Here is a 22546-nt window from a genome sequence, read left to right on the forward strand (position 1 = left end):
ACTTTTCCTCGATGTTCAAACTGTCCCTTGCTGTCAGACCGAATCAAGCTGTGACCGTCCGGAGTGGCAACTTGAGACTGGAGATCCCCACAGAACAGGGTAGATACGCCCACGCTGTAGCAACACCATTGCATAGTGTTATTTCTGATATTCGTACCATCTTGAACAGAGTAGTAGTTTGGATGCGAGCAACGAACTGGTTAGATCATTGAAGATCATCACGAGCGGCTGCTAAAGACGTTGTAATCAGAGTTATCGTAGGACGATAGAGACGGCAGATAAAGGGTGTCATTACCGAGATCCGAAGCCTGGCTCCCGGAGCACGTCACCAGCCACGCGCAAGCAAAGCACCCACCCGCTTGACACCTCCGAGTTGCCAGGTAGGCTGACGTGGACCTGGTCGATTCTCTTTGACAATTCTGCAACAACCATATCTCTGCAACTCTGCACCTAACATGAAGGACATCACACAATATTTCTGGAAGACCTAAGAACAACTCGATCTCTCTGGAACTACACACGCCGAACAAGCTCCGGAATATGCTCCCATCATTGGACGATGACTGCGATGCGTGCAGACCTGCCTATCTCCAGCGCAGACTTGACTCCTTTCCGCCATCTACGATAGCTCTGTCATCCGCGCCATTCGCATTGACTTTTCTGTTCGTTGCTGTTGCCGTATGGCAGAAAGTCGTACCGCATCTCTCGTCATCAAACTCGCACAAGGACCAGAACATCCCACTCTTCAATCGAGAAACTCAACGCGCGAATGGTCATGGAAACAAATCGTGGCGTAACATCACGTTCAAACGTGTGGCTGCAATAACCTTCTCAACGACTGTTGCTCTATCGGCTGTACTGGTAGAGCTGATCTTGTGCGAGATCTCCAATCTGCTGAATCCAGCAGCTCGAGGATTAGCTTTACGCATTACTTTGTTCTCGCTTCTGATTCTGATAATCATTGTTATACCGAGTCTGGAAGTTCATACGATGGTCTCTGGATCGCGTCCTCGCTCCGAGTATGCCACTCACAACACGCAAAAGTCTCGACCGACCCTTAGATACACATTCGAGGCTTTGTTGCTGGGCGTCTGGTTCGTTGCCTTCTGGTACATGCCGCACACATCACTTATTCCGGCTTCTCTACATTCACAGGCAGGCCAGCCTAGTCAGTCCAAGGACTTCGACTTCGTGGAAGCATGCCTTGAGCGTGTTGGCATCATTGGGATTTCTCTGATGGCTTCTCTTGCTGGATTTGCTGCGGTCTCTTCGATCTGGCAGACATTTGGCGTTAAGCATCGCGTTGTTCGTGATACCGACATTGCACGCAAGGAGAGTGGTCTGGCAGCAACTAGAGACATGTTGGCAGTCAAGCAGAGTCGTTTGCGCGCATTGCAACGCAAGATGTCTGAAGCACCACAGGACAAGGGTGGAATCATGACCAGAATGATCGGCTCGATAAAGGGCAACTCGGACACAAACGAGCAACGCAGTCTGGAAATGGAAATCTCGGGTCTAGAGACAATGTCCGCGTCGCTTGCATCCTCCTTGTCAACTCTCAAGACCAGACACGCGACACAACAAAGATCGCAGAACAGCCTCGGAAGGCTGTTGAACATACTCAATTTCGGCTTTGCACTCTACTGTCTGTACCGCATTGCAGCAACATCGGTCTCTTCACTACGCAGGTGGTGGCAGCCAAACACGACTTTTGCGACATCGGATCCTATCAATAACGTTCTCGCGCTGCTCACAACACACTACGACCCTACGCTGGATCGCGAGGCATGGTCTCGGCAGATCTCGTTCGTACTGTCAGGAGTCATGCTTCTGCTGTCCTTCAATGCGGTGCTCCAGACCTTCCGTTTGTTTACTCGCTTCTTTCCCAGCGTGGCGGCGCGGGCACAGTCTGCGCTTCCACTGGTGATCTCGCAGGTGGTGGGTGCATACGTGATCTCGTCAGCATTGCTGTTGAGAAGCAACCTGCCTAGTGAGGTGAGCAGTGTCATCAGCGAGGCTCTAGGTGCACCACTGGAAGGTCGCTTTGTCGAAGCATGGTTTGAGAGCTGGTTCCTGATTGCTGTCTTGACGACAAGTGTTGGCATCTTGATCAGTCGTAAAATGGGGTCATCTGCTGATTGGGAAGACTGGGAGGAGAGTCAAGACATGGAGATGGGCAAAATGCATTAATGATGGGTCACATGGGTCTGGGATCGGGATTACTATGGGAAAGGCTGGCGCGGTCAGGATCAAGGTCTATTGGCATTTTTAGAGGGGATGGACTGGTTGACACTATACCCGCATGGCATAACGGACATGAAGGAAGGCTGTATTGAGCTCAGAGTAATGATGGTATCAACGACTGTTCCAAGAAGTACTGTCGAGGTGAGAAGGAAAGAGCGAGGCGGTCAAGCAAGACAAGCAGTCGCACACGGCGGATGTTGGTATTGCCTAAAGGAGCTAGAAGGAGCGGGGTGCAGAGCATCTTCTCTTCTCTCGGCGTCTTACATAAGTCTTGCTTAGTGATCACGGCCAGTCAAGCCAACCCGACAACCAAAGACAGAGTGAGTTTCGCAACCAACCCATCGCGATATATCGTCGCCGACATGGCCTCTGCCTGGATGATGATGCTGACGCCCCCAGTCACAGCAACACCACTATCGCGACCTCGCCAACGACCATGTCTTCGGCTGCCGTGAGTATTAACCTATCCGAGTCCCCCATGACCAACGCGTTGCTGACCGAGTGTGCAGGACTCGCAAGCCTTTGAGATGAGTAAGACGGACTCTTTTGTTGCGCAGCTTGATCAAAGACTGACGTTAAGCCTCCAGGTCTGCGCGACCAACTCATCGCAGCTCAGAACAACCATGCCCCTCCTCAACCACAGCAACCCCACCATGCTCCGACGAACAACTCCTACCCACCTCATCAACCTCACCAGCAACCCTTGCACCATCACCACAATCCAGCCATGGCCATCCAGCCGTACGCCATGACCCACGAGAGCCCCGATCTGGCCATCCCTCATGCCGACCCCGCCAACCCCGCCAACACCACAGGACCTGCTACCGGCAAGAAGGGACGAGCCCAGCGCGAGCTTTCTAACACAAAGCGCGCTGCTCAGAACCGTGCCGCTCAGCGTGCCTTTCGTCTGCGCAAGGAACAGCACATCAACAAGCTAGAGGATGACGTCAAGCGCTATCAGATCATGGAGGATAACTGCAAGACCCTGCAGCATGAGAACTTGGCCCTGAGGAACTACATCACCCTTCTACAGTCCAAGATGACCGACAAGAACATCGGCTATCCGCCTGTGCCTGATCAGGCTCCGTTACGATCCATCTCGCTCTCGGCACCCGACCATCAGCAAGACCACCAGGACCAAGACACCGCCTATCACTCTGTGCTCGACCAGCAACCCGTCCAGCACCATCTTCAGCACGAGCAGCACCGCTATCCTGATCCTTCTTCACCACAGAGCCATGCAGCTTCGTCCAACGTCTATCCTCAACCCACTCATGACCAGCACCACCATCAACATGAACTTGCCATCAGTGCTCCGTCTACCCATCAAGAAGCTGCCAGTGACTCTCTACCTGCTGCAGCTATCAGTCAGCTCCAAGCCGCTGCGGCTCAAGCAGGTAGTATGGATCGTCCACACTCGACATCTCCTACACATCACGATCAGCACCAGCAACCTTCCCCTCAGGATACTCAATACGTGCGCGCAAGTGAGTATCCTGCCCACAAGCGTCCCAGAGTTGATCCTCCTCCTCACCAGACACGTGAGTACCCATGTGTCAAACACCTTTATGCCACATCTTGCTAATTTCAAAACAGAGGCACTGAGTGACAAGCCAGGCGCGTAGAATGTGCTTGACGACTCGCCAAGTAGATTCGTCGATCTGACCGGCATGGAACAACAGCAGGAGTGTTCCGAACTCTTTGACGAGCTGTTTGGCGACGAGAACGATCCAGTTGCCGCAATCGAATGCTGTGGTGACAGCTCTACCTCAGGTATCTTGATCGTCAATGATCAGTAGAACCAAATGTCTGACTGGGCACTTTAGCAACAGCCAGCACTGTGGCATTCTTGTATCTCAGAGAATGCATCAAGCCTGATGTGAAAGCTCATTCTTCACAATCGAGCTTATCGATAGTGGGTTCGTACATGACCGGATTGTACCGGGGGACCTTGCGATTGCGTTACGTTGTTTTCTTCTTTTATGGCCACATTCACGGCCTGTCCTGGGGTGCTTTCACCTGTTTTCCTTTTCTGCTATTACAATTAATGATTACGAAACTCGCATTAGACTAAGCGGTGGCGTTTAATGGAATTCTTCTCTTTCTGCATCGAGCTTGCTTCTCACTGAGTCTCAGTCTGCTGTACTCGTTCTTGTCCTGTGAAAGAAACCACTCTTTGTCGAGATATGTCTCTTGTCATCATCGTGATCTTTGATCTTGATTTAGTCCCAGCCAGTGAGTGAGCTTCCAAGAACAGTTGGCTACTGAGGAAGGTGAGCTTCTTGCTTGCTTTGCTTTGAAACGAGTGAAAGTCTCTATGATCAAGGAGTCGGGTTGTGATTTCTGTTTGTTTCTGGTTTATTTACAGACTTTGCAATGAAAGGAAATGTGATATCTGAATGGAAGTTGTATGTTGCTGCAACAAGAGCGAGCAAGAGAGCAAGAGAGCAAGTATATTAACAACTGTAGTACTGTCTCTGCCCTATTCATGTCTCCAGCAACAAGGAGATCGAGCTGATCTTCCATCCACCATCGCAACAAGGCTTCATGTCATGTGGCAAAACTCCTTGATGCTATCCTCTCCACTTCCCTTCTCTCTCTCTCAATCCCTTTCTATCAACATCACCGCTCACCACCACCGCCAGCTTCCGACATCGTCTCCACATCAGCAACCGGATGACTGCTAACCTCAAACATATCAACCTTTTGCCCTCCCTCTGCTCCAAATTTTTCCGGCAAAGAAGTTTCTCTCGAAGGTAAAGGTGGGGGTTTCACTCGTTGGCCCGAGGGAGGCGGATTGTCGACCGAAGGAAAGTTTTCTTGCGGGAGGGAGGCGTTGTGGTAGCCCCTTGGAAGATCGGTTTCGGGTTCTACTTGAGAAGGAGGTCGGGGTGTTGACGCTGGGGGGTCGAGGGCCATGGGATCTGGTTGTTGTGCTTGTGATTCTTTTGGTTGCTCGGTTGGAGGTTCAGCGGTGGAGTCTGGTTTCGGCATTGCTTTACCCCTCCCCTTTCTCGCTTCTGCAATCAACCGTGCAAAATCGTCTTTGTTTCCCTTTTCCCACGCTTTGGCATCAAAGTCTTTCTTCATGACGTTGTTCCCTTGTGCCGCTGCTGCTATCCCACCACCGGCGCCATCAGCATAATCCCGACCGATACTCCGATCCCATTTCGCAAGCTCGGCAAGCAATTCTCTCTTTGAGCGCGGGGCTTCGGCGTCGACGTTGGCGTTCCAGAGATTTACGTATTCGGTGTGTCGGCGGGAGAGCAGAGTCTTCGAACCAGTGGAAGGGATGCCTAGTTCTTGGAGTTTTTTGCGGAGGGCTTTTTCGTTGAGGAGGGAGTAATTTAGTTCGGTCAGACGGTCTGGGAGGAGAGGTTTGGTTGCTGCTGGGGGTTGTGACGGCGCTGCTGAGGGTTTTTGTTTCTGTTGGCGTGCTTTTTGAGAGGGAGAGGTGCAGGCTGAGGAGCCGATGTGGTTGAAGACTGTTTCTTCTTTCATGCGCGTTTGGCAAATTGGACAGGCTACTAGACCGTCATCGGGTGTTTGTTGTCGTTCTGGCTGCGTGGTGCTGGGCTCGGTGTATTCGGCATCGCTACCCTCATCTGCTGCTCCATCGTAGACGGCGGGTTGATCATTCTGCGTCGTCCTTTTACTCTGACTCCTCGTTGTGCGCACCGTGACCTCACTCGCCCCACCACTGTATCTTTCCGTCCTCCTCCTTTTACTCGGTCTCGTGCTCACTTCCTCTTTCTCTTTCTTGTCCTTTGTCGCAATGTCCAGCGCCACAGGTCTAGCCGTCACAAACGCACCCACCACCTCTTCCAAAGCCCAATTCCTGCGTAATTTGCTGGCTTGGTCGTTGGCGCGACAGGCAGGACATTTGCCATCGACTGACAAACAGCGGCGTATGCAGATGCTGCAGAAGGTGTGCGAGCAGGTTGTGACCATGGGGGTGGAGAAGAAGTCCTTGCATACTTGACACCGCAGTGAGGTCTCGAGGGCGCAGAATGGTGTGAGAGATGTGTTCAGCCAGTCACTGGGATCGGAGAGGGCGTGGTCCATGGTTTGGGCTGTGCAAGAGGATGCTGCGAATGCGCCTGTTGAGGGACGAGGTGAAAGAGTCAAGGTTCGAGGGAAGGTGCGACGCGCCGGCGCACGCGACGTCTGAGGCGTTGCGTTTTCCTCATTGGGCCGTTATTGATTTATTGTTCACTTTCTCAACTACCAATACACAACTCGCTCCTTTCTCACATGTCAAAAAGCGTACCCACATAGTTTATTCCAAGTACATGCTTCGTCTACTCATTGCTTCATATACATTCGTCATAATATTCGTGGTACCAGCCAGGCCTTACCACCCGACCCAATCCTTTTGTCAAACACCCACAAAGAACCGTGAGTGGCGTACGCTCGACCTCTACGATTGATGGCAACTCTCTAGGAGGTGCCGTGTTCAATCGATTTTGTGAGCATATTGGTTTCCATACCACCAATCGTCATCCCCTCTCCCTATATGGACGGAAGCTACCAAAAGGTTTCGGCGACTAGTCAGCATCTCTTCACCTCTGGACCAATTCGTCCTGTTGGCGATACATTATCGGTCCGTCTTGACTCGTCAGCTGGCGGGGGATCAATCCGAGCGACTAGTACCGACAAAGACCACCTGAACCGAAGCCAGAGCAACAGATGCCATAAAAATCTCGATCCGAGTGGCCGACGTAAAGAATGCCAGACAGATAGAGAATGTCGCAGACCAGAGTCCGATAAAGATCAATCTCCAGATCTGTATGGGGATATAGTAGAGGGCGATGATACTGGCGGTAGGAAGCAAAGATGCGAACAAAATGCTGATATAGAATGCAAGTCGCTCCAGTACTTCACCTCTATACATATGACCTCCAAATTCAGCATCTTCTTGGAGTAATCGATGACCGAAAAGTACGTGGAAGCGTTGGACGACCTTGCTGCGTAACAAGTTTGTGAAGGAATCGGGTGCGACGTGGCCTGATAGACTGACTAGATCTGTCTGTGTTGCTTTTGCTCGTTCGTGCGCTCGTGCTCGTTGCTGATCTGTTTCGTATTTCGCTTTCTCATCGACGCTGAGACTCCAGATGGTGTTTTCGGGATGATGCAGCCATTCTTGTTCGCTGTTGTGGCCGTGGATATCGCTGTCGCAGATGAACTCTCGGAGGCCGCGAACTTCGCCGTTGGTTGGCCGTGGAAGACTGTATAGCTTGTGTTGTTGAATCAAGACCTCGTCTTTCGCATATTGTGTCAGTGATGGTGTGATGACATAGCACATAGCTCGAGGATCTGTTGACAGCGTGGGGAACAGGAGAAGGCAACTCACTATATTCTTTCAGCAACCGTCTTTGTTCCTCATATAATTTCCAACGAGAACGAGCCTTGGAACCTTCTGGCGCTGCTCTGCCATTATGAATCCCTCGCATCGAGAACTGCAATTGCCTCAAATCTTGATCCCTCTGATCATCAATCTCGGTCTCATAAAGCTCCTCTTCCACATCAAGCAGCTCAGCTTGCAAATACAGCAAGTTCCTCGCATTGAGTTCGGAAAAACGTCGAAAGATTGCAAAACCAGGTCTCTCGCCAATAAACCGTGCTAGTTTAGGATATCCTTGTAGAGCAGGTCGTTCGCGAACAGAGTTCTGACGCAACAAGCCTGGCGATACAAAAGTTGACTCTGTATTGCATGTGTTGTATGAGATTGGCGAAAAGTGGACTGAGGAGCTGGCGGCGGAGTTGGTTCGAGAGTCTTTGCCGACGGCTCGGACGTCTGTTGAGATGCGAGGTTTGCCTGTAGGTTCGATGACCGGAAGCTCGTACCTCTCGCCAGCCATGATTGAGGGCTGTGTCTTGCTGACTGATATAGCAAAGGCAACGGGAATAGGGTTGAAGTGTTTTGAGTGTATGGAAATAGAGAATAGAAAGAGAAGAGAGTGTCACACAAGCATCCTACCTCTGAGCACCGCCTATCTGCATAGAATTCCCGCCCCACCTTGTAATGCTACTGATTGGCCGTGACATGCATGCGCGAACGTACACTCCACAAGGCGAGAGGCTGGACTCGCCAAGAGCAGTGCCTCGTCGCCTGAGTGGTGGTTGAGGAAGTACCGGTGAGAAGGAAGAAGACGAGGCAGGACTGCATGACGCTTTCCTAATATAGAGCATGGTACGGAAAATGCTGCCAACGGTATAGGAATTACGCGCTGTTCTAACACGCCTCGCAACCCAAGGCTTGCTTAGTGCTGATTAACACGACCCGCCGCATCTGCTTGTGGGAGCAAAATATATTGCATTCCTTCCAACAAGCTACCGCGCAATCGCAAATCGTAGTGGTGAGCTCCGCTACAGCTCTGGCACAATGATCGCGGCAGTGCCTTGAGGCTTAGAGAATGGCGTAAGGTAGGAGTACTTATCAGGCCTTGTATATCTAGAGTAGGTCTCCTCCCAAATCCTTGCATTTCGTTCGATCTGCCTGCTTGTATCCAATTCACGAAAGAGAAACCTCTGTAAATCACACAAGATGGATCTCCAACAGCCCACACCTCACGACTCACCCTCACTATCCGACAGCGAATCCTCCTTTGGCATCCCAGCAGAACAAGTCGACATAATCAGAAGCATAGTCGACAAATGGCACAAGAAGCCCTTACAGATCGCCAGCGATATTGTCTCCGCCTTGGTACTTACATCTTCCTCTCGAACACCCAAAGACAAACCCTAACAAGCTCCTCAGGAAGGTGGCGACCACACCCACATCCCTCTGATCGTCCGTGACGGAGAAGCCCAAGAAGTAGTCGTCTGGGCCAAATGCGACACAGGCGCCTGCGCAAACTTCATCACCATGGCTCTAGTCCGCAAACTCAAACTCGAATACAGTCTCCAGAAAATCGATGACTACGAAGCTGCAAAGAACCTTGAATCCACTCCTCGCGATCATCTCGGTGTTGGCCTGATCAAGAAAGTGTGTGGGTTTGAGGGCACAGAGGTCGGTGTGAGATACATTCTGAACTTGACCTTCCAGACGGGCAAGTACAGGAAAGAGCACCAAGACGTAGAGTTTGAGGTTTTGGAGATTGGGGATGGACTGGTGAGCCCTTCCGCTAATGAAAGGACGGATCTCTTCCTGGGGGCCAGCTGGTTGTTCAAAAACGAGGTTTTCATGTTGAGAAAGAGCTATTATGTGGATCCACCGAAGGACTTGCCTGTGGTGGAGACAGTGCCTTCGCAGGACAGCGAGTTGACGCCGATTGGAAGGCCTCCGAGTGGTATCTACATCCCGAGAGGCACTCCTTCGATCAGACTAAGCGCCAGTCCAGCACCTCCAAGGTTACCGAGGGGACGCATGGCATGATACTGGTTAGTCACAGCAAGACTGGTGTTGTTTTAGGATTCATGACTGTGTAGAGTGTAATGGAGTTGTCCAGGAATTTGCGGTTGTCTATAGACTTTCTTGTATGGTACATTATTGTCGTGTTTTACAATATTATCGTTCTGACTTTCTGTCTCTCAGCGTCTGACTGATAACGTGCGCATGTGTGCAGCATTGCTAAGCTTGACGGACCCTGTAAAGTCGACTTTGTAGGTCCCAGTCTTTGAGCCATCAGACTGACTCGAAGATGTCTCTCCCCGAGACGCTGTGAGGATGGAAGGGCCCTGTTTGTCTGCTCCTGTTGCCCTCGACTTATGAGTCGACCACATCTGAGTGCGACTGCGAAAGACTTGTAGCCCTGTGTAGTGGGCTGCGCTCAAGTTTGCAGCATCCCCTAGCTCTGCTTGTCTCTTGTGTTTTGATATGAGGGATTGCGTTGGCTCAACCCGTCATGTCGACATCAGTAGCCTTGACCACCTCTTGCTTGCCAGTATCCATAGCCTGAGGAGCAGTCTTGACCTCAGCAGCATCTCTCACGGCTTCAGCAAGCACACTTCTCGACAGACCTGCAGCATCAACAGCACGATCGACCAGAGTCTCGAAGCCTTCACCAGCGTCGCCCTTGACCCACAACTCTGTAAGTTCATCTCTCGATTGGAGATGAGCGACCACAGCAGCCGCACGCAAATCATTGTGTTCACTCGGGCAAGGATCCAGCACTAATTCTCCTTTTCCTTCTCCGGCCAGTGCAGCAACACCGCCAGACACAAGATCCACGCAATCGATCCCGGCATCCACTAAAGCTGCGCTTGCTGCAGTGACACAGCCAGCGAGCACATTCATCAAGCCCACGCCTCCGATGTTTTTCTTGCTGGCATCGTCATCGCGCCACCAGTCGTCCTCCTCGCTCTCCAAGACTGTGATGACGACCTCTGCGGCAGATTTGGGCCAGCGCCCGCCAATGATGACTCCTCGCAATGCTGTCTCCAAGTGTAATCCAAGATCTCTCTCTGCAGTATCGCGAAGGTATCCTCTTCTTTGGCGACTGGCGAATGGCGCAAACTTGACGTGTGTGCTGAGCAATAGATTCGGGCTGAAAGCGGCGGTGCGAGGTAATGGTCGTGGGCCGTGAACAGTGCAAGTGAGTTTGAGAGTGCCACTTTGGGCGACGAGAGTGGTTCTTGCGGTATCGGTGGAAGGGTGCAATTCGAAGTATGCGGATCCAGAGGCAGATGGCACAAGACCTGTCTGTAGGAAGATTTTACGAGGCGTGGATGAAGATCGTTGGCGAGTGGGTCGTTGTGACTCTGTGTTGGAAACGAACAGTGGTGCAGATGTGCCGCCTGCAGGCGCATTGGTACGACGACGATCAGCCATGGCGATTGAGGACAGTTGAATGATAAAGGTCGCAAATGTCCATCTCAATGATTCCTTGATCTGCTCTCTGCTCCAACTTCGGCAAGATGCGTGACGTGCACCGAAAGTGGTCCAAGCTTTCGAATTTTCTGCTACAACCTTCAAAGTCGCGACTCCGACTTTCTCTCTTCCCCTTCTCACACTTCTGCCTTCGCGCAAAACATCATGTGCAGCCGCTGGCGGTCTTGCCATGCTTTCTTTCCTCTTTTGTGTAAGTCATATCATTTTCTATTCCAGTGGTTAGGAAGAAAACCCAACACTACTAGTTGGCGATCAACCCTCGGGGTTTCCTGAGCCATAAACTAACATGCACTACCATCTGAACCACGTTACTCAACTCACTTCTTCGACATTTTCACTCATATCTGGACTTGAACTCGTGCTGACCAGCGCAAAGCTTTCTAGTTCCTTCTTCTTTCCATCGCATCTGTCTTCCAGACGCAGAAGAGTCCTTCCACTCGTCGCATAAAACTCGTGCGCAACGCAGTGGAAGAACTCTTTCAAATCTGCAATGGTAAGCTGCTCCTCTTCTCTCTTCGTAACCCTCTGTCCCAGCCAAAAGGTGTTTTCAGGATGATTGTATTATTATTCAGTTCTGCTACCAAGAAAATCATGCGGATACTCATACACCAAGCTTACCTGTCTGATCCACAATTCACCTATTGGCTTTTTATCTCACCTATTCAACCTCAATCTTTCATGATCATTGCTAACAAGCATAAAAGAACAGACGCTCCTTTTGTAGCCACCATCCTTCTGCTTAAAACAAAGGGTAAGCCTTCCCTCTCTACCATCTTACACACCATCACTTTCCTTCCACCACCCACCAAAACGCAATGATGACACCTAGTCAATCCATTCAATGAAGTTCACCTATACCCACCGAGCCCCCCTCCCTGATACCCTACCTGTGTTTCAAGTCCAGGGATGACGGGTTGTGGAGTTGCAATTCAAACCTTCTAGTAGTGCCGTCAAAAAGCATGGAAAAAGGTGTAATGGGGTTTCCGCGTGCTGGGTGACTTTGCTCGTTATGAGTGAGGAAGCTCGGTGCCGGTGGGAAGGGCTTGAGTAAAAACGGCTTTCTGAGTTCTGCGTTACAAAAACATTTCTGTGTTTTTCCATTGGAGCTTATAGCTTTTTGAAAGTTCCTTTGCTGACTTTCGATTCAAGTAGGTGCTTTTCTTCGTCAGGGTGCTTGTCGCTATTCAACATTCCGACCTGCTTTGTCTTTATAGCTTAGCTTGTCAATCATAATCATTCTTCTCATCATCATGTCCGCTTCCCTATATTCGTCTGGGTGTCTTGTGCTCGCACGTGTGATGTGTTTGTTTGTCTCTATTGTCCTCATCTCGGTATGCTCCTCGATTGAAGCTGTCTTCCATACTTGAATCCGGCAATACTCGTACTAGAGTTGTCGGGAGCTGTTGATTCTTCTACAATTGATCAGCAACAAAAACGGTCTGCATGTGGAACGGTCAAGTGATTGTTTAACATAATTGTACATTTCTCAAATCTCTATCAAGACAAAATGTATCATCAGCAGCTCTCTTCTCTGCTGTCATACGCTGTCTCCCTGGGTCGCCATGCAAAGTACATTCCCCTTCCAAGCCGATTAATAAAAACATGATGGGGATTCTCTAGTAATAAGTGGTATTCAAAAGAAAAAGAAAACAAGATTGTGAAGTGAGTGAAAGAAACAAGAAACAAGCATGTTCATAACCTATGCATTCATGGGCTTGCGGCCAACCATGAGGTACATGGGAGTGAAGAGCTTCTCTCTGCCACCAGCGACAAGAGCATCAGCAGCGACAGCCAAAGAGTCAGCAGTCTTCTGGGTTCCCTTAGGAGCGAGACCCAATCTCTCGAGAGCTCCGACAAAGTTGTGTGCAGTCCAGCGACCAGCCTTGGTCATACGGACAAGAGTGGGGAAGTCCCAGATGCTGCTCATGTACTTGAGCTGGCCAGAAATGGGGTAGTACCAGGGGGCGGGGTCGTCGCGGTCTGCAAGATCCTCGTTGATCTCGAGCTCAAATCCGGCGGCCTTCATGGCGGCGAGGGCGACCTCGATCTTCTCCATGTTGGAAATACCATCACCGACCTCAATGCCGAGACGAATCTCACGGTGGTGGGGGTTGTCGTTGTCGTAAGCATCAGTCATGAGCCATTCGTAAACACCAAAGACACCACCGGGCTTCAGGACGCGGAAGATTTGGGAGTAGATGCCCTCGAGCGAGGGAGCGTGGACGGTAGCCTCGATGGCGTAGACTGCATCGAAGGTGTTCTCGGGGAAAGCCATTTGCTAGAGATGTGTTAGTTCTGATGTCAATTGCAGGAAACTCGAGACGCGCGTACCATGAAGTCACCCTTGACAAAGTCGAGCTTGTGGGAGAGACCCTCCTTTGCAGCGTAGTGGGTAGCTCTTTCGATCTGGTAGTCGTTGTTGTTGAGACCGGTAACGTTTGCGCCGGAGAACTTGACAATCTCTCTGGCAGGGCCACCAACACCACAACCAACATCCAAGACCTTCATGTTGTCCTTGAGGTTCATGACGTGAGCGAGGTAGTGCTCGTGACGGGCAACGGCTTGTCTGAAGGGCTCGCCGTGGGCGAAACGGCAGAAGTGGAAAGATTGGCCCCAGCCGTACTCGTAAAGGTCGGTGGCCAAGTTGTAGTAGTGACGGGTCAGGGTAGCGTATTCAGCTCTTCTGGCCTGTTCAGGGGGTCAATATGAGGCCAATTGGCAGAGTTGAGTGATGTCGAAAACGCACCTCTCTGATCTCGGGAGTCTCGTCCTTTGCGTCCTTGTTGTCCCAGTGCTTGAAGTACTCGTCGACAGCGGCCTTCTGGCCGTCTGCGCCCTTGCCCAACATGGCAGCGAAACCACCTCTCTTCTGGGCAGAAGAGCCGTGCATGACCTTGTTGAAGGCAGCATCGCGCGAGTGGTCTTCTTGTTCAAGCGAGTGAGGAGCCATTATTGCGGTATCGAAGAAAAAGGGGGAAATGTAGAAGAAGAGAAAGACACTACAAAAGGGTATAGGCGAAGATGCGGTTGAGCGCGAAGAGAAGAGTTGATGGAGAAAGGGAAGCAAAGCACACACGGGATTGAGGCAAAGAAATGGCAGCAGCACTAAAATAATTATAAAGGGGTGGCTCTTTCCATAAACATCGTACGAGACGAGACACGTACAGGCGGGGGTTCCTGCCTCCGGGGGCGCGCAATTTCATTATCTCCAATTGGCTTGCTCCTAGCGCATCTCAGAGTCCTCATCCAAATTTAACGGCATCCACGGATTCCGACCCACCGTCTGCGGAGAACAACGGAGGTGCCGCTAGGTTGATCTTCGGCTTGAACATCGTCACTTTCGAGAGCGCCTGCGATTGGCATTCGAGCCTCAGCTTCTGCTTATACAGCAAACGTCATTTTTCCTCGACTCCAAGCTCCACATCCGTCGCGTCACACCCGCAATCTATCGATCTGACTGAGAGACCTCCGCGATCCTGATCATACCATTCTCATCGCTTCAGACCAGCAATCACCATGCCTCCCAAGCAGGATCTTAACCGCTCAGGATGGGAGTCGACCGACATGCCCTCGGCCTGTGAAAAGTGCCTTGGGGACAACCCTTACGTCCAAGTTTTGAAAGAAGACTACGGCGCTGAATGGCGAGTACCTTGTTTTGGCTCACTACCATTGAGCTTCTTACTAACTATGCGCAGCAAAATCTGCACCCGACCATTCACAGTGTTCCGCTGGAAGACGGACCGCACAGCCCGTCAAAAGCGCACAAACCTCTGCCTGACGTGCGCTCGACTGAAGAACTGCTGTCAATGCTGCATGCTTGATTTGAGTTTTGGACTTCCCATCGTTGTACGCGACGCCGCCCTGAAGATGATCACACCCGGACCCAACAGCGAAATCAACAGAGAGTACTACGCACAAAACCACGAGAAAGAGATCGAAGAAGGCAGAGGAGCTGTAGAGGCCTACGAGCAGACGGATGAAAAAGCAAGGGATTTGCTGCGCAGGCTTGCGCAGAGTGAGCCTCATTACAAAAAACAGAGAAGACTGGAAGAGGAGGGTGCCGCATCAGGACAAAAAATGCTCGAGGGTCCTTCTTCAGGAAGTGCTGGACCTGGGCCTATTCGCACAAAGGACTCGAGACCAGCAGGATATGGACCTCCCTCACGACCTGTCAAGGGTGCCTCGAGAGCACGTCCTTTCCCCAACACGGCAACTCTGCCACCACAACCGCAAGATATCCTTCCTCCAGCCGACAAGAATGTCATGTCACTTTTCGTCACTGGTGTTGAGGATGACCTTCCCGAGCACGAAATCCGCGTCTTCTTCTCCCAATTCGGAAGCCTCCGTTCTCTGGTCTGTTCGCATCGATCACACTGCGCATTCGTCAACTACATGACAAGAGACACGGCTGAGGCAGCGGCTGCTGCATGTAAAGGAAGAGCTGTGGTCAAAGGTGTGCCACTCAGGGTGCAATGGGGCAAGCCAAAGACGTTGGACAACATGGACAGAGAGGCTCGTATGGCGAATGCAAGAGCTGGACGCGAGACCAATGCGGCGGTTAAAGCGGCTTCAGCTACGAGACCCGCAATCGCTGCCGGTCCTTCGTCATCGGCAGCTGGACCATCTGACAATACAGACAACTTCGATCTGGTAGCTCCTCCACCTGGATCCGAGGACGTTCAATACGCGAGTTTGGCTGGCGAGTAGACAGGTTCTCGGTTGCGAGAGACATGGAGATATTCGGCGTTTTGACGAAAGCATGGCGTTCTGAGGCTCTTTTGTATTTCGACGACCAGGGTTGAACAGGAAAGAGGGGTATCATATATTGTTTCTACATATCAAATCAGAGAGCAGCGCTTGACCTCTGCAAAAGACTTTGTGGTTCCTCTGAACTGCTTGACGGACTCGTTGTCGCCCTTCTCGGTGTGCTTGTGGATGTTCAGTTCTATGCATTTCATGTCGTGTCAGTCGTCGGTTTCCCGTCGTCAAAGGTGGGAGCAGCCTGTGACTCACTGTAAGTCTCTGATTCCTCCTTGTCGGTGGATCCTTGTACTACATTTTCCCTGAGGATCTGAGCCACTCCTTGTGCGTGTTCGACGGCTTTCTCTGCCTCGATGCTGCCGGCTTTGAAGCGGCGGTTTTGGTCGAATGAGTCTCGTGCGAATCTACGGGAGTTCTGTAGTGTGCTGTCGTCGCCTGGTTTGTCTGTGTCAGCGACTTGAAGGTGGTGGTGCAAGGCGGAGGCGATGGGTGGGTACCTTGGAAAGCGATGCGAGTTGCGCGCAAGAGGTTGCGATATGTTGACAGGACCACTGTCCTGTTGTGAGGTACGATTGTTGCCGACATTGTATGCTTCTTTCAGATGTGTATGCTCGAAGATTGTTTGTCTCTCAAGGACGAATAACTTAATGTCCGTCATTGACGGCGGAACTGCGTGCCAAGCGACCCCGGAAAGGCCAAAAAATCGAGACTTTTTGAACATCGCGAGTCTCGTTCCTCTGTATCCGCTTCATATCAACATCAATATGTCTGTATCTCAGATCAACAAGGCTCTGCCTACCCTCCCTGCCGGTTGGTCCGCCGACAAGGACTTCAAGGCTGTCGGCAAGCTCTCTGCTGCCGCTCGCCGCAACGTCGAGCCCGTCGGCCCTTACTTCCTGGCACACGCCCGCAGAGTACGATTGCTCCATTGAGACCGCGCTCATACACACAGGCTGACCATTCGTCCAGACTCGCCACAAGCGTACTTTCTCCGAGGATGACCGCATCCGCGCCCAGGAGAACGTCAAGAAGGTCGAGGACGAGGATGCCGGTTACATCAGTGAGCCCGAGGACCCTCAGATGCTTGCCCGTGAGGCCAAGGACTGGAAGGTGTGTGCCATCAATACAAGTCTGACACTTCTCACATCCTAACAACCATACAGAGCCAGGATCACTACGCCGTTCTCGGCATAACAAAGTACCGCTGGAAGGCCACCGAGGAGCAAATCAAGAAGGCCCACCGCCGCAAGGTCCTCAAGCACCACCCCGACAAGCGCGCCGCCGCCGGCGGCAACGAAGACGACAACTTCTTCAAGTGCATCCAGCGCGCCCACGAGATCCTCAGCGACCCCGTCAAGCGCCGCCAATTCGACTCTGTCGATGAGGCCGCCGAGGTCGAGCCCCCAACCAAGAAGCAAACCCAAAAGGGCAACTTCTACAAACTGTGGAGCAACGTCTTCAAGGCCGAGGGCCGCTTCAGCAAGACCCAGCCCGTCCCCAAGCTCGGCGATGAGAACAGCACCCGCGAGCACGTCGAGAACTTCTACAACTTCTGGTACAACTTTGACTCGTGGAGGACTTTCGAGTACCTCGATGAGGACGTCCCTGATGACAATGAGAACCGTGATCAGAAGCGTCATGTGGAGCGCAAGAACAACAACGCCCGCAAGAAGAGAAAGGCCGAGGATAACCAGCGTCTGCGCCAGATGGTCGACGAGTGTCTAGGACTCGACGAGCGCATCAAGAAGTTCAAGAAGGAAGAGCACGCCCAGAAGAACAAGAAGCGTCTCGAAAGAGAGGCCGAGGCCACCAGACTCGCCGAAGAGGCCGCAAAGGCCAAGGAAGAGGAGGCTCGTCTCGCAAAGGAGAAGGAGGAGGCTGAGAAGGCATCCAAGGCCGACTCGAAGAAGGCAAAGGAGGCTGCCAAGAACGCCGCAAAGAAGAACAAGCGTGTCGTTCGTGGTGCCGTCAAGGATGGCAACTACTTTGCCGATGGCGAGGCCAGCCCCGCTCAGATCGACCAGGCACTCAACGATGTTGATGCTTTGATCGCCAAGCTCGAGGTTGACGACCTTGCTACCTTCAAGAGCAAGCTTGACGGTAAGACTGATGCCAAGGAGATCAAGACTCTGTTCTCCGAGGAGGCTTCTCGCCTCGGCATGACCGACCTCAAGTCTTTGGCTTAGATTTGATTTCACCCTATAGACCTTATTTGACTCTTTCATAAAAGCATGTGGGGAAGGAAGGAGAAAGATTAGAATGGTACTTTACGATCTCTGGCAAAAACTTATCCAAACTAGATTGGACACACCTCTACCGAACATCTCAAGAACTCGTGTCTATGTGATCTTATCTTCAGCCACTAGAATCCCGAAGCCCAATACGTTGCTATAGACTCATCTACACCTTCCTGCCTTTGGCAACAAACCCCGTCTTGGCGACTTCCTTCCCATTCATCTGCAACAAGAATTTCTCCTCCAACACCACGAATCCAAAGTCCGTGAAGCCTGCTCCTTCGAAAAATGCCTTCATATCACTCTCACCAAACCCATTAGTCTTGATTGTCTTTTCCATCTTCTTCCACTCTTCTGTATCTTTGTCTTTTTGCTGAGCAGAGGGTTGGGCAGAGTGGTTGGAGGAATGAGCAGAAGGGTGGGCATGTGCATGTGCAGACCCAATATGTTCATCCCTCTTCACCTCTTTGGGCAACCAATCAACGATAAAAAGTACTCCTCCCTTTTTCAGCGAAGCGTAAAGATTAGAAATGCAGAGGGAAGGGTCGCTGAAGTGGTGGAAACCCAGTGCTACGCCTGCTACATCGTAATGCGCCGAAGAACCAAAGGTGGCTGAGGTATTCGAGTATTCGGGTGTTGCAGTAGAGCAGAAATCTGTGATTGCGGTGGAGAGGGAAAGATGAGGGTGCGATGAGGAGAGGAGAGTTGTGTATTGGTGCAGCATCTGTGATGAGATGTCTAGGCCTGTTGCGTGTGTGATTTGGGAGCTCAAAGCCTATTCATTCATCTTCATATCAGCATGGGTCCTACCATGCAACCCTTTGCAGTCTTGAGATTTGGATCATTGGGACGGAAAGGGAGAGTAAGCTTACTCTAGTTACACTACCAGTCCCACATGCATAGTCCAGTAATCTGCATTCTTTGTTGCCCTCAGAAATCCAGTTTGCGGCTAGCCAGGTAGTATGAGTGTCCAATGCCGAAGCTACTTGTGCAGCTATCTTCTTTTGCCATGGTTTGGCGTCGTAGTCTTTTGCTTTTGAGCTGGAAGGTGATTAGTCAAGGTTACTGGTATGCGGAGGATGGAGCATTAGAGGAAGGGTTTGGGATGGTGGATCGAGGGAAGAGTGGTATGGGATGATGTGATGAGGGTAGGTGACAGGGATGTATGTGCTATCTATCTCGGGGTGAGACGTGCAAGATATCCGGTCGCATGAGTATATGATTAATGTTTGAGAGGGAGGGAACAAGTATAGAAGACCGAGTCTTTTCATTGAAGATAATTGATGAGGTGTAGAGGAATGGAATCACTCACTCCCAAGTTTCGCGGTTGGCAGCCGTGAATGCATTGTGTTCGTGGCTCATGATTGTTGTGTAAGGAAGGCTGTCACTCAAGATTGATGATCTCGATATGGGCGAATCTGGGAGGTCACTGATATATATATATATCCAAACAGATGGATATGTCACCGGAAGAAGTGTCCGAGAACTCTCCGTCGTTGACTTTCGGTGGGGGCATTTCGCAACCCATCATTCTCGTGACACCCTTTCATCATTTTACGAGATCTGATATTGATCCATGAAACACGCGGAAGATGAGCACTGTTAGGAAATGACCATCACAGGGATTGCATGCAGTATTACTGTCGAGTATCATCCATTGGAAACTGGCCAGGGTTGTACTCGACACATTGGAAATTTCGCGTCGAGATTTCTTGGAATACATTCTCACTGTCTTGGAACTTGACAAAAATATTCGAACAAATCCTGTTGGATCAGAGTGGGGATGATTTTGAAGTTTGAATGAAATTGATTTTGTGTTGGATATATCGCAAGGAATAGAAAAACGAACACACAAACATGACAAATTTCCGCCAGTCGGACTTCCAATCCGAAACGCCGCTTGAGATCCGACATGGTATATCAACAAATATGTCTTCTCTCCGCCCAGTGAATGTTAGATCGTAAAAAGTTATGCTAATCCTCATCGTATAAAGTTTTCAGCCTCTTCGAATGCGAATCATCTTACAGGTTGGCAGGAGGGTTGTTGGGGTTGATGGGCTTCTTGGCTCCACCCATGGAGCGCTCGAAGGAAGAGGCAGGAGGAGCAGAGTTGGGGTTGGGGTGGTGCTTCTTGAGAGCCAAAGTGACGTTGTACTCAAGGTCGAGCTGAGCCTTGGGGTCGTCCTTCTTGGGCTTGAATTCGACAACGAGATCGTCCTTGACGGCAAAGACGGAGTCGATGTCAAGATGAGGGTCGTCGCTGGGGTAGATCTGGTTGATGACGGTGGCGTATTCGGGGTGGGTGATCATCAAGTGGATGTGGGCGGGACGCATGGGAGAGCGGTCCATGAGTCTGAGGAGGACGCCGGCAGGGCCGTCGGTGGGAAGCGAGTAAGGAGTGGGGTGGTAGCAGTACCAGTTGAATTTGCCGTCCTTGTCCGACTTGAACTTGCCACGGAGGTTGTTCTCGGATTGCGAGGGGTCTTGGAAGTCGTACTGGCCGTTGGAAGAAGCCTGCCAGATGTCGAGAACAGCACCCTCGATGGGGGCACCCGTCTCCATGTCCTTGAGGACACCGTGCATGTATGTGACTCTGCCACCCTCCTTGTGGTCTTGAATGATGCTGTCGCCGAGCTCACGGAAAGGAGCGTTGGGCGACCAGAAGGGACCGAGAATGACGTTGGAGGTAGGAGACATGCCCTGCTCGGTAACAATGCGGTTGGCAATCTCGTCGACGAGTCTGTGAGCTTGGTTAGCCATACATGCTTGTGCATTGAGAGTCCAGTCAAACTCACGATTCGAGACCAATGACATCGCAAATACGGTGACCCTCGTTACGGATGGGAGTGCTGATCTGTCCGATCGAGTTGATGAAGTCGACACCCATCATCCACTCAGCGGGGGTGAGCTCGACCTCACGGGCAAAGTCGTGGATGTGCTTGATCAGAGATCCCAGGATGACACGAGCACGGTCAGGAGTGCCGGGTCCCATGGCATTGACGACATAGGGAGTGAAGTTGGGGTCGAATCTTGCGTTGGTCGACATTTTGACTGATGTGTGTAGAGAGTTGTGAGGATAGAAAGGTAGTCTCTTGACAAGTTGCAGAGTACGAAAGTGCTGAGTAGGCAACTTTCTGAGAGGTTTGAGAAGAGAAATGGTGGATGGAAGATTGAAGATTGAGATACAGAAGAAGACACGGGAGCTCCTTGGGGGGCCTCGCTCTATATACTACTTGTTTCTGCTAGCTATGGGTCCATGAACAAAGTTGACGGCAGATTGAATCGGCTGCTTGCTCACGCCTCTTCGGCGCTCCAGAACGGCAGTAAAATGCGGTCCGAGGGCCCTCCGCGCTGTAAACCCCGCGCCAAGCCCGGTGCGGTAGCGGGGCAATCGGAACTGCTTGCTTTCTGATTGGCCATCTGTTTTGCGAGCAAGAGCCGGTCGACCTTGCCGTACGAGACTAGGGTCCATGTGATGGTTCTGCTGCGAACACATCTCGAACTTCGAGCAAAGCTTGGTGATGAACCTCAAACAAAAAGATATCGAGCGCAAGGGGAAAGAGCGACATCCGTCACCAGTAGCCGCTTCCACACTCCGGTCCACTTACTTCCGTTGCTACTTCTTATAAAGATCGCTCGGCCACACAGTCCACCATCATCCTCCAGCTCTCCATCCTGGTTCTTCTGGTCATCCACATCCTTGATCAAATTACTTCAGATCCACATTAAACATCGCTGTCCTAGACTCTTCGTTCTGCCTGCCTTAGGCAACAGACACACCACCAGCCTGCCCGATTATATGTTGAATCGCTTGCTCAATGCACCGTATACGAAGACTGTTGTCGTGTAGATGGAGTTCGTTGTGCCTAGGCTTAGAATATCTGCCTGAGGCATACCCGCTGTTGAGGGTGCACAATGTGTTTGCAGTCCTCTTGCTCGAAGGCTGAAAAACCTTGTTCTCGTGATCTAGAGATGGCTTTCTATTGCCATGCGCTTTGGACTACTAAATTCACCGCTTAGGTTGACGTTGAGATCTTTTTGCTCGAAGACTGACATATTCGCGCCCAAAGAGTGTGTATGTTCCATCTTAGGAAACGCTAGACTTCGTTACCGGTGTTGACGAGAGAGATGGATCCGTATCCAGAACTACTCTTACACGCTTGACCCCGACCACCATCTCGATTCTGCGAACAAACATGTTGTGATCCCGAGCTGTCTCTATATGAGTCGGAGGCCAATTGCGATGCATCTTCTGTGTAGCTGCTCCTAATCAAAGTCTTGATAGTGAGGCTGTTGGCGCAAAGGCCGTATCCGACACAGCTGCCACACATCGAGCCTTGTTTGAATATCACAGAGCGTTGGAGTACAACCATACCTATCAGGCTCCAGTATGAGCCTGCTCCAGGCGAATTTACAAGCACTTATCAGAAACTGACAGCACAGCAAACCTCGCTTAGCTATCAGGACCATCTGA

At 51.2% G+C, this 22546-nt stretch overlaps 12 protein-coding genes across 12 annotated transcripts; 5 read left to right on the top strand and 7 right to left on the bottom strand.

Annotated features, from left to right (window-relative positions):
- Positions 1-540: 540 nt before the first annotated feature.
- M436DRAFT_39694 (uncharacterized protein) lies at positions 541-2190 on the top strand (the record flags this gene model as incomplete). Its single annotated transcript, XM_013574596.1, has 1 exon — positions 541-2190. The coding sequence occupies one exon, from the start codon at positions 541-543 to the stop codon at positions 2188-2190; it is 1650 nt and encodes a 549-aa protein (XP_013430050.1).
- Positions 2191-2680: 490 nt separating this feature from the next.
- Positions 2681-3869, top strand: M436DRAFT_70698 (uncharacterized protein; the record flags this gene model as incomplete). Its single annotated transcript, XM_013574980.1, has 4 exons — positions 2681-2695; positions 2754-2775; positions 2832-3785; positions 3841-3869. 4 exons carry the CDS (start codon positions 2681-2683, stop codon positions 3867-3869), a joined length of 1020 nt encoding a protein of 339 aa, XP_013430434.1.
- A 997-nt stretch (positions 3870-4866) lies between these two features.
- On the bottom strand, positions 4867-6309 carry M436DRAFT_61586 (DNA repair protein rad18; the record flags this gene model as incomplete). The annotated part of the gene is made up of 1 exon (XM_013574898.1): positions 4867-6309. The coding sequence occupies one exon, from the start codon at positions 6307-6309 to the stop codon at positions 4867-4869; it is 1443 nt and encodes a 480-aa protein (XP_013430352.1).
- A 616-nt stretch (positions 6310-6925) lies between these two features.
- Positions 6926-7883, bottom strand: M436DRAFT_27909 (uncharacterized protein; the record flags this gene model as incomplete). Its single annotated transcript, XM_013574512.1, has 2 exons — positions 6926-7506; positions 7598-7883. Coding segments are annotated over 2 exons (867 nt in total), but the record flags the coding sequence as incomplete, so codon positions are not given.
- A 908-nt stretch (positions 7884-8791) lies between these two features.
- Positions 8792-9622, top strand: M436DRAFT_70701 (uncharacterized protein; the record flags this gene model as incomplete). Its single annotated transcript, XM_013574981.1, has 2 exons — positions 8792-8950; positions 9005-9622. The coding sequence occupies 2 exons, from the start codon at positions 8792-8794 to the stop codon at positions 9620-9622; spliced, it is 777 nt and encodes a 258-aa protein (XP_013430435.1).
- Positions 9623-10081: 459 nt separating this feature from the next.
- On the bottom strand, positions 10082-11017 carry M436DRAFT_39987 (exoribonuclease family protein; the record flags this gene model as incomplete). The annotated part of the gene is made up of 1 exon (XM_013574650.1): positions 10082-11017. The coding sequence occupies one exon, from the start codon at positions 11015-11017 to the stop codon at positions 10082-10084; it is 936 nt and encodes a 311-aa protein (XP_013430104.1).
- A 1759-nt stretch (positions 11018-12776) lies between these two features.
- Positions 12777-14027, bottom strand: M436DRAFT_40710 (uncharacterized protein; the record flags this gene model as incomplete). Its single annotated transcript, XM_013574778.1, has 3 exons — positions 12777-13355; positions 13409-13765; positions 13824-14027. 3 exons carry the CDS (start codon positions 14025-14027, stop codon positions 12777-12779), a joined length of 1140 nt encoding a protein of 379 aa, XP_013430232.1.
- A 566-nt stretch (positions 14028-14593) lies between these two features.
- On the top strand, positions 14594-15784 carry M436DRAFT_70704 (uncharacterized protein; the record flags this gene model as incomplete). Its single annotated transcript, XM_013574982.1, has 2 exons — positions 14594-14718; positions 14773-15784. 2 exons carry the CDS (start codon positions 14594-14596, stop codon positions 15782-15784), a joined length of 1137 nt encoding a protein of 378 aa, XP_013430436.1.
- Positions 15785-15915: 131 nt separating this feature from the next.
- M436DRAFT_40054 (uncharacterized protein) lies at positions 15916-16423 on the bottom strand (the record flags this gene model as incomplete). The annotated part of the gene is made up of 3 exons (XM_013574666.1): positions 15916-16022; positions 16091-16273; positions 16336-16423. The coding sequence occupies 3 exons, from the start codon at positions 16421-16423 to the stop codon at positions 15916-15918; spliced, it is 378 nt and encodes a 125-aa protein (XP_013430120.1).
- A 179-nt stretch (positions 16424-16602) lies between these two features.
- M436DRAFT_39828 (DnaJ-domain-containing protein) lies at positions 16603-18024 on the top strand (the record flags this gene model as incomplete). The annotated part of the gene is made up of 3 exons (XM_013574621.1): positions 16603-16752; positions 16808-16948; positions 17002-18024. The coding sequence occupies 3 exons, from the start codon at positions 16603-16605 to the stop codon at positions 18022-18024; spliced, it is 1314 nt and encodes a 437-aa protein (XP_013430075.1).
- Positions 18025-18238: 214 nt separating this feature from the next.
- Positions 18239-19434, bottom strand: M436DRAFT_70707 (S-adenosyl-L-methionine-dependent methyltransferase; the record flags this gene model as incomplete). Its single annotated transcript, XM_013574983.1, has 3 exons — positions 18239-18847; positions 18945-19113; positions 19385-19434. 3 exons carry the CDS (start codon positions 19432-19434, stop codon positions 18239-18241), a joined length of 828 nt encoding a protein of 275 aa, XP_013430437.1.
- Positions 19435-20094: 660 nt separating this feature from the next.
- On the bottom strand, positions 20095-21118 carry M436DRAFT_39381 (aromatic compound dioxygenase; the record flags this gene model as incomplete). Its single annotated transcript, XM_013574541.1, has 2 exons — positions 20095-20812; positions 20868-21118. 2 exons carry the CDS (start codon positions 21116-21118, stop codon positions 20095-20097), a joined length of 969 nt encoding a protein of 322 aa, XP_013429995.1.
- Positions 21119-22546: the final 1428 nt, after the last annotated feature.

This window comes from Aureobasidium namibiae, assembly GCF_000721765.1.
Source record: "Aureobasidium namibiae CBS 147.97 unplaced genomic scaffold scaffold_3, whole genome shotgun sequence".
NCBI lineage: Eukaryota > Fungi > Ascomycota > Dothideomycetes > Dothideales > Saccotheciaceae > Aureobasidium > Aureobasidium namibiae.